Source organism: Mastigoproctus giganteus, chromosome 6, assembly GCF_048544385.1.
Source record: "Mastigoproctus giganteus isolate SK-2022 chromosome 6, ASM4854438v1, whole genome shotgun sequence".
NCBI classification, from domain to species: Eukaryota; Metazoa; Arthropoda; class Arachnida; order Uropygi; family Thelyphonidae; genus Mastigoproctus; species Mastigoproctus giganteus.
The window spans coordinates 41,500,697-41,517,743 of NC_143580.1; the positions used below are offsets into that span (position 1 = coordinate 41,500,697).

Sequence of the window (17,047 nt, forward strand, 5' to 3'; positions counted from 1 at the left end):
ACTTGAAAGCCTTGGGGTATAAGATTGTGTGCCTTACACCGATGAGCGAACCTCAAATGCTGCTCGTGTTTGATCTCTTTATCACTATGTTTCTGGAATTCTCTGATGCACCGCACTGTTGAAGGGCCATAACATCTAAATAGTTCTTCAAACAGGCCTCTGTGGTTGGATAAATTCATATTGTGATTTTAAATGTTTCTCACCAACCACATATTAAAATAAGACACGGAAAACTGGAACTTTAAAAAAATTATGTGTTACAATTAAAATAACTTTACAACTAAAAAGGATAAAATACATTAAAATACCGGGTTAAGAGCGATAAAACCGACCGTAGCTTTTGAAGGCTCCTGCCTTCTTCTTCAGCGGTAGCTTCCTTGTACTGCGGTGCATCTTAAGTACCAGCAGGTTTAAGGTCAAAATCACGTGTTTCATCGGCACTTGTTCTGTTCTCCTGTGTACTGGGCCCGGAAGCGGCTTGGGAGTTCAGAGTTGGCTAAAGACCAACAAAATTTTCAAAGAGCAATATTGGACATTACACACTACAGGGAGCCAGATACCGAGATTTTATGGCTTACCAAAAATACACAAAGTGGGTGTACCACTTAGACTTATAGTTTCATTTATTGGTAGTCCCACATATGCCTTGTCTGGTTTGCTGGCCAAAATACTGTCTCCATTAGTAGGAACTTCCGAATTCAGCATCAAAGATAGTAAAGATTTTGTGCGCTTCATAAGAAGTCAGCACATAGAAGAAAATGAAGCTATGATATCTTTCATTGTGACATCACTTTTTACGTGTATTCCTATAGACCATGGAGTACTTTGTGCACACATGGCCTTACAGAATGATACCACCTTGAGTAGTAGAATGCAATTAAACTTAGAAGATATTTGTAAAGGTATAGAACTATGCCTCTCAAGCACTACCATGATTTTTGATAATATTATGTATAAGCAGGTTAACGGTACAGCCATGGGCTCCCCATTAGTGCGATTATAGCTAATCTAGCTATGGAAGAGCTCGAGGCTAGAATATTTAATGGTCGATATCTCCCTATGCATGGAAGAGATATATGGATGATACAATTTCAATTATTCAAAAGGTGAGTGAAAATGAAATGTTGAATTTTTTAAATGGCTTCTCCCCGTTCATACAATTTACCTCGGAGGTAGAGGAAGAAGGAATTTTACCGTTCCTAGATGTATTGGTCTGTAGAGAAGGCCAACAACTAAAAACTAAAGTCTATAGGAAACAGATGTGTAAAGGCCAGTACTCATCATCTGGGCCTATAATTCTGCCCAGACCAATCATCATAGGAAAAGTGTGGTCAGAGCGTTAATAGACAGGGCAAAATCGCACGTTAGTACCTCCGAGGATATGAAAGAAGAATATGAACGTGTCACGGCAGATCTTACAAAGTGTGGCTACCCAAGAGGAGTATACAAAAGTATATTGGAGAAAATCAGAGAAGAGGCAAACCCTTCACTCCAATAGCCACTGCATACATTCCCTACTATCCAGGCTTAACTGAGCATATAACTAGGGTACTAAGAAATTATCAGACGTGTTGTGTACAGATTCCAGGCCGGAAGCTGCACACAATCGTGTCACAAGTAAAAGACCCCATTCAAAAAGAGAATGCTAGTGGGGTCGTTTATAGTATTAAATGCCCGGATTGTGGGGAAACAAAGCAGCGTCTCAAAGAATGTCTGGGGGAGCACACTAAGGCAATAAGGAATGCAGATTATGGTAAGTCCGCCGTGGCCGAGTATTTTTGGGAGAAGCAACACCAGATCTCCCCGGATGAAGCCATCATCACTGATCAGGTGCATAGGTCCCGGGACCGCAAGTGGCTCGAGAGTTTGTGGATTAATTCGACAGAGAATATCAATAGAGACGAAGGTTTGCGGATTCATCCCCTCTTGGAGGCTACGATCCTCAGAAGGGATGAACGATTTCATATGATGCACTCCCGAGCCGCTTCCGGTCCCAGTACACAGGAGAATAGAACACGTGATTTAGACCATGAACCTGCTGGTACTTAAGATGCACCGCAGTACAAGGAAGCTACCGCTGGAGAAGAAGGCAGGAGCCTTCGAAAGCTACGGTCAGTTTTATCACCCTTAACCCGTTATTTTAATGTATTTTATTTGATGTATATATATATATGTATTTTATCCTTTTTAGTTGTAAAGTTATTTTAATTGTAAATATATAGTAGTAAACACAGTTTTTTAAAATTCCAGTTTTCCGTGTCTTATTTTAATACGTGGTTGGTGAGAAACATTTAAAATCAATATAAATTACTTTTGTTAGAGCATTTCATTTTGAGAATTTTATTTTCTTATGAATAATCAGTAGTTCACACAATTCTTTTAATGTAATAGATTACTCTCCCCCCCCCATACTGCCCACTTCCTCTCAATTCTGGCAGCAGTATATCTCAGTTTGACAATTTGCTAAGTGATGCATTCCAGTGGAACTGCATTGAACAATCCAAATGCAGTTTGTAGACATACTATACCAGCAGTGATAAGCATATTGTGCAGTTTGCTCCCTAAGTAATCTGTAGCCACTAAAAGTCTGATTAGTGCAGCTATCACTGTAATGACCTTTACTTGCCTTCATAGCAGATGCCTATTAACCTCCAAAAACACATGCATTTCCACTAGCAGCAAATGTGTTAATTCCTAATCTTACTCTTGAAAAAATCTAAATGTCAAGCCCATTGAGGATATATATGTTCTTCTATATAATTGTATAGTTCTTTTTTAAACCTCTTCAAAATGGGCACCTACCAGTGTCCATTTTGGAAAGGTTGTTTAACCTGTAATTTTTAATACTTCTATTCAGGACTGAAGCCTGAGAATTTATAACAAGAAGTGTATTAAGGGCAGTTTCATTGTACTAGAAAGTAATAAACAATATGAAATTTCAAATAATTTTGCATTCTTTCTAACTTAGTAAGTTAGAAATTAAACATGATTTTTTGTTTTGTATGTTATCATGTATGCAAGTTTCATTTTTTTCTAGATAACCTTGCATGCTTTCAAGTATGCGTACCTCTAATTGCAGTTTGAGTGTAGGGGAAGCAAGGGTATAAAAAGTTTAATTATGTTTGAGTTACTGCTATCAAAATATATAATCCTAAGTGCCTCATTCAAGGTTTCCATTTTTCATTTTCTAAAGGGAAGATAAAAAATATTCCATTCTTAACCCCTACCATTGATTATATTTTTTTAAAATATAATCATCCAATATTTTCTAATATTTAATGATCATTTCATGTAGACTGATGATTAGATCCATCAACTTATAGACGTTAATATCTGATATAAAGGATAGAAGGTTATTTAGGTTACTGGAAAGAACATACTATGTAAAATGAATCTTAATCTTTATCTATTCTTTCTTTCCCCACCCACACAACACTAACACTGCCACTTTAATTACATTAAATGTTTATACACCGTTTTGGCTGCAAAAGCTTTCCATGATTTTGTCAGATTTTGTGGTTGGAAAATGTTGTAGAATGTATATAAATCTGTACAGTTTTTATTTCCTCCCCATAAAAATTGCAAATGTTCCAACGGTTGACAAAGATTTTTAATTGTGTATTTCTAATTTTTTGATGAAACTCTTTGGTATATGGCTTGTTTGTATATCATAGTTAAATTAAATTGTAATGAAAATATTTTGCATTTGATAGTGTTTACTTTTCATATGTCTTAATGATACCATGATTGAACTACTTTAATATATTTTAGCAGTATATTAAAAGGTTCACAATGTTTACATCTGAAATCTGAAAGAGAGCAAAGTGTATTATACATTAATGTTATTGAATACTTGATGTTCTAAACCAAAGACTTGGAGAGTTAATTGTGTAGTTCTTTTTTATAAAATAAAGCTGCATTATTTGTTGTTTGTGATTTTATGTAATTGTTAATGTTATTGTGTTAACGAGGTTGAATTCCAAATCCATTTTAATCATGCATATTTAAATGGAACTTTTATGTGGGTGTAGTTCCTCTTCCACTTCAAGATGATTTAATTATCTGAATGTCTAAAATAGTTAATTACCTGATAATAAAACTATCTTAGCAGCTTGGTGAATGAATGAATTAGATATACATCTCATAAGGTTAGTGTGGTGTGATCCAAAAGTTCTTTGGGATAAACACATTGTCACAATTGAGTATTCCAATACTACCCCTTCAAGTGTTCACACCGAGACTTGATAAATCATGTCTAGAAATTCTGGCACTGTTAAAAGCATTACTGAAACTTTTTTTTTTTTTTTCTCTCTCTCATCTACTTCAACATGCCTATGACTTTTCATGAATTTCCAAAACATTGATAAATTTCTACGCTCTAGTGTAAATTTTAGTTTTGAAATCATTTACAAGAAATTGCAGGGAACTAGATCAGAAGAGAACAAAGAACAAGGGGACCATAATCATATTGCTTTTGACCAGAAACTGTCACATATTCAAGCTAACATGAGCAGATCTGCTCAACTATAAAGATCAAATTGAGATTGTGTGTTTTGACATTGATGAGATTTTGCATCAAGAATTTGTTCCACTGATCCAAACTGTCAAGCAGAAATTCTACAAAGAAGTTCCAGCAGGTACTATAAAATGTTCTATGAAAGTACCTGAACAATGTAATTCAAGAGATTATTGTATCACAGCTTTGCCCATGCTATTCTGGATGTGGGACAATTTTCGCCTAAGAATAGCAAGGCTATGGTCCTCTACCTTCTGTGTTCTTCATATATAGCCCTTTCTTCTACTATAAACTAAACTTTTGTACCTCAGAAGGGTAGAGATTCAAGAAAAATTGCAGGAAAAAACAAAGGAGATCACAAAACAAAGGCTCTGGAATCACTGGACGAGTTCTATCAAGTCTCAAAGACTTGAAACTTTTCGATTACAACTCATTTTGTGGCAGCAGTAAATTTTAGATAAGTGGCATTGTAGGTTGAAATTTTTCAAAATTATACATAAGATAGTGTGAAATTTTGGATTTCACATCCAAAATTTCACACATATCTTATGTCTTGTATTAGTGCCTTGACATTTTTATAAAAAATAGACTATTTGATATATTTTTAGAATGCCCTTATCATAAAATTCTTGATTTTTTTCAATAATCTAAATTAAATAATTTCATCCAAATTATATTTATTAATTTAATTTCATGAAGTAATTTATAAATTTATTAAATTAATTAAAATAAATTATTTAATCATCTAAAGTGAATTTACTTCAGGATACCTGTGAAATAAGTAGCTGTGAAACTGTTTATATCGCTCATTTTAGAAGAACTGAAAATATTTTTTTTGGCTTGATATGAAGTTTCAACTTCTTTAAAAATTAATTTAGCTAGGGTGAAGTTTTGTTAGCCATAACCTTTATAACCAAAAATAAAAACATTTTCATTAAATGTGATGTAAAGGTCTTTGTATGGGTGCTGTTGATAATGACCTCTGTTTCTATCATTCAGAGGAGTACTGCCTCTGAATGATAGAAACTGCCTATTTCTCTAATCCACTGACAGTTACATGAAATCATTTACAAGATATTACCAATTTTGTAGTACATTTTTACCCTATCAGATACAAACTTCTTGAATTTTTAATAAACTGTGGCAAAAAATTATCTGGAAGGATTGGAACCTTCAAAAAATTACTTTGAAGTTTCCAGATCTTTGTAAGAGGCAAAGAAAATAGTAATATATAGCACACAATGACATTTGCTTGAAGTTTGTCATGATTGGTTGAACCATTTACTTGGTTAGTTAGGGTTTTTTTTTTTTTTTTTTTAAGTGCACTAATTTCCTAAGAGTATCATATATATCCACAAAACCAGAGGTAAGACCGCCATGACAGTATAGTGCTTTCACCACTTGTAATGTAGGGCAGCTCCTGAACACAAGTATATCTCTGCTAACATTAATATAAGAGAGCTGTTCAATAAAGAACAATCATAATTTTTTGTGAACAACCATACTGCTTGCTATTTCTAGCTGAGCTGCAAAATTTAAGACCAAACCAAGTTGCATTACATAGAAACTGCATAGTTGATTTGTGCACACAGTGTGACTTTGGCAGTCAATCAAGTCTATACCTATTCAGTTTTGCCTACATAACAATGGACATAGCACAAGAGGAACAGTATGCTACCCAAATTTTGTTTCTGTTTCAAGCAAACAGAAGCTGAAGCATATGAAATGTTAAAAGAGGCTTATGGTGAATCTACGTTCCATATAGCACAGCTCACAGGTGGTTTAGAATGTTTAAAGTGGACTTGATTCAATCACAAAAATTGGCATCCTGGAGCTCCAACCGCTGCTGTCATCACAGAAACCATAAACACTGCTTCTCTAATCATGAGAAAAGATTGTCGTATAACAGTAAGGCAACTGACAGTGATGTTGAGGATATCAGTAGGAAGTATACACAATATTCTGCATGACCATTTGCATATGACATATTTGTGTATACTGAGTTCCAGGACTACTTGCACATGAAATGTTAAAAGAGGCTTATGGTGAATCTACGTTCCATATAGCACAGCTCACAGGTGGTTTAGAATGTTTAAAGTGGACTTGATTCAATCACAAAAATTGGCATCCTGGAGCTCCAACCGCTGCTGTCATCACAGAAACCATAAACACTGCTTCTCTAATCATGAGAAAAGATTGTCGTATAACAGTAAGGCAACTGACAGTGATGTTGAGGATATCAGTAGGAAGTATACACAATATTCTGCATGACCATTTGCATATGACATATTTGTGTATACTGAGTTCCAGGACTACTTGCACATGAGCAAGCAAGTTCACACAGAGGCTTTCAGGATCTGCAATGGATGGTTACTGAAGATGGTGAGGTTCTGCACAAGGTGGTAATAGCAGATGAGACATTGCTTCATCATTTTGACTCATGGAGTAAACAACAAAGTTCTGTTTGGAAGTGTCATCACCAGCACTGAAAAAGAGCAAAAGTTGTGGCTTCTACAAGAAAGGTTATGGTAGACTTTTTTTTTTTTTTTTTTTTTTTTGGACATTTAAGGAATGGTTTACCAGTGTGTTTGTACATGTCATACAACTCTTACAGTCATACATGACCTTACTACAGAATGTACTGCACACTCTACGGGATCACATTCATCGTAAACAACCACAAATGCACGCAGGTGGGTGGAGTTGCAGCACAGCAACGTGCGACTTCACATTACTCATGCTGTCATTGATGTCAAATGTGTTCGTCATCCACCTTACAGCCCTGACATTGCACCCAGTTTTTTTATTTCCAAAGTTAAGGAATGCACTGCAAGGAAAACATTTCCCATTTCCAGTTGTCAGAAGAGGTTGTAAAGACATTGGAGGCAATTCGAAAATGCATGTCAAAAAATCCACCATGTTTTTGAAGAATGGCAGAAATATTGGAGTAAGTTCATTTCACCAAATGGGGACTACTTTAAAAAGCACTCAAAATATAGATTGATAAAGGTTTGTTATATAAAAAAATTATGATCGTTCTTTATTGAACATTCCTCATACTGTATAAATCATAGTACAAACAAAATGCATCTATAAGTAATCACTTACTACTTTAAAAAAAAAATTTTTTTTTCAAGTTTGGTCGCAGCTGAACAGTGATTTATTGCTAAAGATATTTTATAATTATATTGCTCAAACTAGGTCTCTGATTAAAATGCATTGATCAGTGAGAAATAGTTAACTTGGAACTAATGAAATTGAGTGCTAATTGGTGGGGGGGGGAACTACAATGGAAAAATATATCTAAATAACTATGTTATTTTGATAGATTTCTTTAAGTTACATTATTATTAATTGATGCTAATCATCCTCACAAGTACTTTATTTGATAGAAATATCAGTGAATTTGCTGAAAGTACATTGTGAATGCATATGCACTGTGCTGTTTCTTTATTAAGTACACCTACCTAGTAGCATGTTGAGCCTCCTTTAGCCTTTAAAACAGCCTGAATTCATATAGGCATGTATTGAACAAGATGCTGAAAACATTGTGCAGAAATGGAGTACCATGCAGACATGAGTGTCTCACTCAGTTCCTTGAGATTTGACCTCCATCAAATCTCAAGGAACTGAGCTGGAAAGGAACATTTTTGGGATTAGCTGGAAAGGGCTGTTCGCCTGCAGCGAACAGCCCTTTCCAGCTCATCCCAAAAATGTTCAATAGGATTGAGATCTGCAGACTGAGCGGGCCACTACAGCAAAGAAAAGTCATCATCATGTTCCTGGAACCATTCCATAGTGATTTGGGCTTTGCACACCGGCGAATTATCCTGCTGGACATAACCATCTGACTGAGGATAAACTGTCAACAGGAACGGATGCATTTGGTCAGCAACGATGTTTAGGTATGATGTGGCATTCAGACCTGAATCTATGTGTATCAATGGACCCGACTTGCCATTGTGTCAAGAAAACATTCCCCACACCACCTTGCACAGTAGTCGTCAGATATGACAGGTCCATGGATTCATGTTGTTTTCGCCAAATTCTGAACCTTCCATCAACATGATGCACCAGTAACTTCGATTTGTCAGACTAAGCAACTGTTTTCCAACTCTTGATAGTCCAGTGCTGGTGTTGCTATGCCCACAGGAGGCATACTCTCTTGTTCTTCGTTGATAACAAAGGTACGCGATGTGGCCTTCAGTTGTAGTCCATTCGCGACAAAATGTGACTAGTGGTCTGTTGCGATATTTTGTTCTGCGCACCAAGGTTGTATTCTGACGTGATGTGCAACATTGTGGCCTGTCTGTTTGCTTACACAATTCTAGCCATCCTCCTCATCAACAAGTGATTTTCTTCCACAGGAGTGCCGTTGAGAGGATGTTTTCTGTTCATTGCACTATTCTTGATACACCCTTGAAACGGCGGTGCATGAAAAGTTCAGAACTGCCATTTCAGCGATGCTTTGTCCATGTTCGAAGTCCGTTAGATCACTCCTTTTCCCCATTCTTGCTAAGGTTTGTACGCTTAACTGATATTAGAAAGATTGTTCTGCTGCATTTATGTCCACAACTGTGGTCATGTGACTTGCAACGTTGTGGGACAGACCATTTGTGTACACAGCAGGAGTGTACCTAATAAAGTGGCAGCACAGTGTACGTGCAGATATCCAATATTGTATTGCTTTTAGGTATGACGAAGCATTAACTTCTGAGAGAATATTGTTGCTTAGGTTTAAAAATTAAAGAAAGTTTTATATTTTGCGAAACACAATGCTTTCCAGCTATTGATTGTAAATATGTAGAAATGATATGTTTGAAACCCATAAGATAGTTAAAAAAAAGAAAAAGAAAACAGCATGTAACATCTTGACTATAACAATGTTCTTCGCAGAAAAATTGAAGAGTGAAGCGGGGGATGTTTTCATTATAATAACATGACAAAAGACAAAACTGAGAGTCTGAATTGGGAAAGTTGATGGGCCAGAATATTTTGCAATGAAACAACTTCATTAGAGTTGTAAATTTTTGCAGCATTGATTCTGCATCTACCATTGCACAAGTAATAAAATAATGTATATACATAGCTTTTGATCAAAAGTAAAAACTTTCAGAAGTTAATTAAAGAGGCTTCTATATTAACACATTCACTGCAGGAACACAAGCTTGCATCAAAATGAACGAATATGCATCTATTGAATTGCAGTCAATAAATGAAAACTGTACAAGGAAAAGCACATGAATTGAACAACTGAGTGATATCGGCACACAGATTGAACCATGTGCTATTGCATTGCGGCTGATATTTTGCTTAGTGTCAATCACACTGTCTAGAGAGCAGTAGATGCTAAGTCCTATAAAAGCTATATACTTGGTTCACATTTTCATATGTGCTTTGCTTATGTTAAAGTCATTTTTTCTAGTTTAGTATTTTCCATAAGAAGAAAAGGTAAAATTTTTTGAAGATTACGCTTCCTGAATTTTAATTCTTCAGTTTATTTAAAAAAAAAAAAAAAAAAACACATCCTTTGTGTGTCTGCTAATAAAATTTTGTGTAAAAAGTGTTTTCCTATAAAAGTTTACCCTAAAGGGTGGTTATAATGGATCTACAGCCTGGGACATCAGGACTGAAAAGGAAGGGATGGACAGTATGTTGAAGCTGATGACATTGAATCAGCTCTTTATATTATGTCATCTGATACTGAAATAGAATTCTATTCAAGTGATGCAGATTCTGAATCTCATTCAAATGCATCAGTTCATCTTAAATGTTGTTGCCACATTTGTGGTGCCCCATAACCTCTCTCAGGCTTCTAGATTCCATTCAAAAGAGGGCAGTTAGGATAAATAGTGACTCAAGTTTCTCCACCTTCTGTCTAATAGATATTTTTTCTGCTGCATACCTTTTTTATAAATACTTCCACCCTCACTGTCCTTCCGAATTGGTTCTATAATCCCCCCCCCTCTTCCAAGCTAGTCCGAACATGTGCCACAACCCAGCTTTTCTTCTTCCTCATTTATTTCTTCAACTTCCATTTTCTGGAACAAACTCCCATCACGTGTATTTCCAGAACATTATAATCTACAAAAATTCAAGTCTAATATCAACAATTATCTTATTTCATCTTCTTAACCATCAACTCATGCACAGTACTAAGTATTATAGGTTCTAATACCTTTTGGGTCTGAGATTTTCATAAAAAAATACAGATACTGGACCATTTATCTGGCAAGCTTGGAACCGGAATTGACTAGGATTTCTGGATTTTCCGGTTTATTATTATTATTATTATTTTAGCCATATAGTTCAAAGGAAGCCTGAGGCTTATGCTGCACCAGCCAAAAAAAAAATTCTCAAGTTACCCTGAGAGAGAGAGAGAGAGAGCGAGCCAAAAGTAGTAAGGAATCGCCAAGAAAGAAAGAAAGAGAAGAATGATGATATCCAGCTCAGGACCCTGGGTGTGCCAAGCCCATACTCACCAGATGTTGAGCCCCTGGTTTTCTGGACCAAGGCTTAATATATACTTAAAATGTAAAATAAACAATGAAAAGTAAAGAAAAAAATTGTATTTAACAGATACAAATTAATACACTTCTAAAGCAGGGTCTGTTTAATCAATATTAATCCACTAATCTTCATCCGAAGACAATTCAATATCTGGAGTGACAAGTACAGGAAGAGAAGTACAGGTATTGGAGGTTGAGGCTCAGGGTCAAGTTCACTTGAAAGCTTCTGGTTGACCTTTGGAAATATGTCTTGCAGATTCTGTTGTTTCATATACTTTGGTTTTTCTTTAATGAAAACCTCTTGTATTTTATACATTCACATTTTATGCTGCTCACTAATGAAGCTCTTTTGCTCCATTCCCTGAATCAGTTCTTCACTCAGGCTGATGCACCTATCTATAGACACTTTCTCTTCTTTCAGTGCACTGTTCACTGTCGTCATCATCACTCATCTGATTTGTTCTTATCAGCATTCATTACCATATCTACAATTTCACTATCAGTGAGCCGACCGGGCTAGCCAGGTGGGTAAAGCACCTGCCTGGCAACCCAAAGGTCGCGGGTTCGAATCCCGCCTCGGGCTTGGATCAAAGTACTGCAAAAACCTTGGGAGGTGCATTATGGCCACAGAAGCTGATGCGCCAACAACTACCAAAAAAAAAAAAACTATCAGTGAGTTGAGCACAACTAAAGCATCACCATCAATGTTTATACACTCTTGTATAGCCCCTTCATCAAAGTGACTTGGCTACTTCACAGGACAAACCTTTTGCATATTCCAATAAATTCTTTGCTATTTCTTCCTCACCAGACATACAAAAACCACAAAAATCAGGTTCATTGTCATTGTCAAGAAATAAGTTTGATGGCCATAGTTGATGCCAGCTATTTATCAAAGTATCCTTGGGTACATTGTCCCAGGACTTTGCTGCACTCCAAAGTGCATCTTTAACATTAAATGCTTTCTGAAATTCTTTTATCCCTGTATCTTTGTTGCAATTGTCTAGCATTTTCTGTAGAAATACATCCCTGTACCTGCACTTGAACACACAAAGAATGCCTTGGTCTAAAGGCTGAATTAGTGAAGTACAATTGGAATGCAAGTAAACAGCACATACATTGTCCTTGACTAGAACTTCAGCAGGAGGATGTGCAGAACAATTATCAAGCACTAAAATAATTTTGCAGTCATCAGGTACTGCCACAGATTTACAGTGAGCCCTGGTGTCAGGCACAAAGAAACCAATGGTGAAAATCTGTTGTAATCCAAGCTCACTTATTTGCCTTATAAATCACAGGAAACACCTTAACTGCCTTAATTGCCCTAGGATTCTGACTTTTCCCAACAGTGAGAAATTTGCACTTGTGGGTGCCAGCTGTCTTGGAACATGCAAGAATTGTAAGTTGTTCCCTGGAATCCTTATACCCTGCTGGTGCTGACTCATCTGGTGTTACATACAATTTCCTTGGTATGTAATGCCAGAATAAAGAAGTTTCATCTGCATTGTACACCTGTTCAGCTGACAGTCCCTCATCAGAAACCAACTTGGCAAATTCATCTAAATACGCCTCTGCAGCATTGTGGTCTGCAGAAGCGTTTTCTCCACAAACCTTCAGCTTGCGAATGCCATGCCTTTGTGTAAATCTGTTGAACCACCCAGATGAATATCCGCATGGAGTTATTAAATTTAATTCCTTGTGAAAAAGTTTAGCTTGGGCCATTATAATGGAACAATCAAGTGGAAACTTTTCACTCGGAAGCTGCCTAATCCATTCAAGCAACACTCTGTCCATGTCTACACTCTTCGACTGGTGTAAAGTTTTTCGCTTATCATTAATTTAGGCACATCACTGTCACCGTAGAATTTAAGTATCTGTTTCTTGATATTATAGATAGTAGATGTATCAACACCATACTCCTCACTCAAATGCCGTACTGAAGCACTTTTATCGAGTCTCATAAGTAACTCTTTCTTCAGTATACTGAGTGCAAAATGTTTCCTTTTATACATGGTATTAAATGAAAATTATAATAAATTGGGACAAATGATCACAAATGTAGAGGGGGCAAGTGAACACAGCAGCTGTAATACTGAATCAGAAAACTTATATTGATTTCTATGATTCACGCTTGCTATATTCTGCACCTGCACGTTGTCACCCCCCCCCCCCCGCCAGATTGGAAACTAGCCGGTTTAAAAAATTGCCGGATAAATGGTCCGGTACCTGTGTATAATAATATTAATAGTTGGATGCATTTGACTGCTGCCTTTTTCAGTATAATTAGCTATACAGTGTCTTTGTGTATGTAACAAAATTATTCTTCTAGTTTCTTAGCAAAAAAAATAGAACAAGAAATAGCAGTTCATGACATGTGAGTGGCAGCATGCACAATCTTGGATGCCAGTGCTCTTTATAAACCATTACTTTCACAAAATTTTTCTCAGGTTACATATTATGATATCATCTCAATAAAAGAATGATAATACAAAGACAGAAAGCAAAATGTGACTTGAAAAGAGCACAAGATTTTTTTTTAATGTTTATATATTATTTTTTATATTAAATTCCTTAAATTAAGTTATGAGTAAAAGGAAAGAAACAGGTTTATTGCTTTATTCAGCAAAATCTCATTCCAGCAGAAAAACCAGTAATTAGTTTCTTTTAATTTTTATTCATTTCTCCATTTGTTAATTAATATTAAATTTATTTTTAATTTAATGTTTTTAAATTTCATTTCTTATTTTTGTTTCATTTTTATTATTTTTCATTATAAACCGTATAAGAATATTATAAGAATCCTGGTGAGGAAAAAAAAAAAATTAGTACTAGCTCTTTATCATATGCATAAGCATGCATTTGCATAAATACCATTTTGGCTCCTCAATAACCACATAACTATTGCTTAAAATAAACATTGCCCACCAAGTTATACTAACCATAAACTGATTGCTGTTGACATTGCCTATGTTGAAATAAATATTTTGCATGAACTTTGCTGTTCTGCACCAGTCATGAACTGTAATGGCTAACAATATATTTCCCTTGGTAAATAGAATTTTCACTTGTTGGTTTAGTTTTGTTTTGGACAAACAAACATGTACTTTTACTAATATTCATATGCTAACTTGCATAAGCACCTTTATACTTCAACCTTACCTAGCAACTACTGCATTGTCCCTCCCCTTTGTGTTGTCCTTTATTTTTTGTAGCCTTGCTGGACAGTCCACAAATGCTTATTGCAGAAGAAGAGAAGATTATTGTAGAAGAAACTCGAGGCAATACCACAGTTATGGAAGAAAGGTAAGTTGGCTTAGCAATTCAAGTGTCTTTCTTTATCGGTTTCCTGTAACTGCTGTTTTTCTCTTATATTACATGACAATTTTAACTGCAATTTATTGGATCTGTTGTTGAATGTGGGTATTCCTTTACCTCACACATGCAGAATAACTACTTCACATTCTATGTAATAATGAATATCACTGAAAAGATAGTCTTGTTATTTAGGGAGATACCTAGAATACTGTCTGAAACATTGCTTGCTTTCTAGGGAAGAGATGAATTTTATCTTTGATAGCAACTTGCTGAACACATAAAACCCCCATTCAATTTCAGATATCAATAAAGTTTTCCTCATACACAAAGCCCCCACTTGGCTCCATTAGCTCTCAGTGTGGTTTATATTGCATGTTTCAAACTTTTTCTGTCAAAACATAAACACTGAGACAAGTTCTTGAACATTCTTGGTAACTGTGTTGTAAGTGTAACCATGCCGTTATGATCAAGCAATAAATTTGGAAATATAAGTAAATTGTAGTTACTTATTCCTTCCTCATAGTTTTAGTTTGTAAACACTTAAAATATTTAGCACAAAGAGGATGCCAAAATAGATGAATACAGACCTGGCCAGTCTAACAGAGCAGCAAAAAAAAGGTATGGGACAGTTGCAAAACAATGAAAAGTACTTAAGCCTATAACAACTGTACATTTTTCTGTAATAGTACCACAAAAAAGGTTAAGATGGTGCAGTCAGATTATGACAAATCACCTGCTAAGGGAGCAAAGAGCAGGGATAGAATTTTTTTCATGTATGTCAATAAAAAGAAGAAAACAAATCAGATTTGACTCTTGCGGGTGTGGGAAAAGTCAGGTAACCCAGCTTGATGTTGCTGATGGAGTGACATGTAGGTACTTCACATCAATCTTTGCAGATAAAAGCTCTTTCGTAATAAGGCAGAATGGTATGAAATTAATAACGTTGAAATGACAGAGATTCTTTACCAGAAAAACTTGCAAGCCTAAAGGCAAGGAAGGCTTCTTGAATTGATGGTATATACTCAGTATTTTGAAGGAGACAATGAGATAGTGCATTGAACCATTAAGGTTAATTATCTGGGCATAATTGAACTTGGGAGAAATTCCTCTGGATTGGAGAAGTACCAATATATTGCCAGTACATAAAAGATGGAACTAAGAGTAAAGTGAGAAACTACAGATTGGTTATCATGATTTTCTCTACAATAATAATAATAAGATTCTTTATTAACATAAATTTTATACACTAGTGATTCCTTACACAGAAAGCCAGAGGAATCTTACATTTACATGATTCTCTGCCATGATTTTTTGTAGAGAAAATCTTGAAAGCAATGATAAACAAATATGTTTTTAGTTGTATTGCAGGACAACTACCCAAGGTCAGTGGAGTTCACAAGCTAGAGAGAATACAAAAAAAATTCCATATTTAGTAGTCACACAGGCTTGAATAATGATCAATCAAAGCACAAATACTTCTGCACCTTCATGCTTGACTATTTCATTACAGTGATCTTATAAAGTGCAATAAGGGAACATTAGAGGAACATTAGATAGAAATGAAATTCTGAAGGCTACAACATGGTTTTGTTAAGGGAAAATCATATTTGACTAACCATGTTACTTATTTTGACATTGTTACTCATGAGCTTTATGTAGGAAATAATTTCGGCATTGCTTATTTGGATTTTAGCAAAGCATTTGACTGTTCTTCATGCAAGGTTATTGAAAAACTGGAAAATGTTCAGTGCCAATCAGTGTTTTCCTTCAGGATGACTTCTGTGATGGTCAGAAAAATGGCAGCTGTGCTTTAATGCCGCAAAATGCACTTGAGGAATAATAACCCCAAGATAACTTATACACTTGGCGGAGCTGAATTAAGAACAGTACAGAAAGAAAGATTTTGGAGTTACATTGCGATTAGACATGAAGTTCTCCAAACAGTGTAGATAGGCAGCAGGGAAGGCCCTTTCAATGATTTATTGATTATTTTAATTGCTTGTAGAGATAGGGCAGTCATAACTTATTGTATAAAGAAATTGTAAGACTGCACTTCAAAATACTGTCCAAGTATGGAGATTGTGCCTAAAACAAGATATCAAGTTTTTTTGAAAGGGTCTAAAAATGGGCAACCTGCTTCGTGGGACCTCCAAAAGGGCACTCATATGAGGAAAGACTTTGAATATGTGGGCTGCAAAACTTGGCAACTAGTCACCTTAAAGAGACCTGATTGAGGTCTATAAGGCACTGAGAGGAGATAGTCAAATGAATGAAGGTAATTGTAGTGAAAAAGATTTAAGTGGATTGTAGGAAGTTTTCTTTTAGTCAGTTTGTTGTTAATTGATGAAACAGGTTACCTCCAAGGGTAGTTGAGACCGACAGGTTGAGAAAATTCAAGGATCAGCTGGATAGTTAATTACACAAGGAAGAAAATGCCTAGGTTGTTTTTTCTTTTTATTTTTTATAATTTATTTTTTATTTTATATAGTTAATGCCCCTCCTCTCTAATAATTTGTCTAATCCTTCCTTAAATTTATTTAAAATTCTTCTACTTTGAGTGTAATTGTTGTATGTAATTGGTATGTAATTCGGGGATTCCTGCAGCCCACATGCAGTACCTTGTATTTATCAATGTTTAACTTCAACTCCCAACTCTCACCCCATATGCCTAATTTTTCTCGGTCATGTTACAGCAGTACACCTTGAT

At 35.6% G+C, this 17,047-nt stretch overlaps 1 protein-coding gene across 1 annotated transcript in view; it reads left to right on the forward strand.

Moving 5' to 3' along the window:
- Positions 1–17,047, forward strand: part of LOC150084187 (rho guanine nucleotide exchange factor 7-like) — a 276,673-nt gene that overhangs the window by 229,885 nt on the left and 29,741 nt on the right. Inside the window, exon 17 of the mRNA XM_090376150.1 lies at positions 14,238–14,328. Coding sequence (XP_090232276.1) covers positions 14,238–14,328 — 91 coding nt within the window. The remainder of the gene's footprint in view (positions 1–14,237; positions 14,329–17,047) is intronic.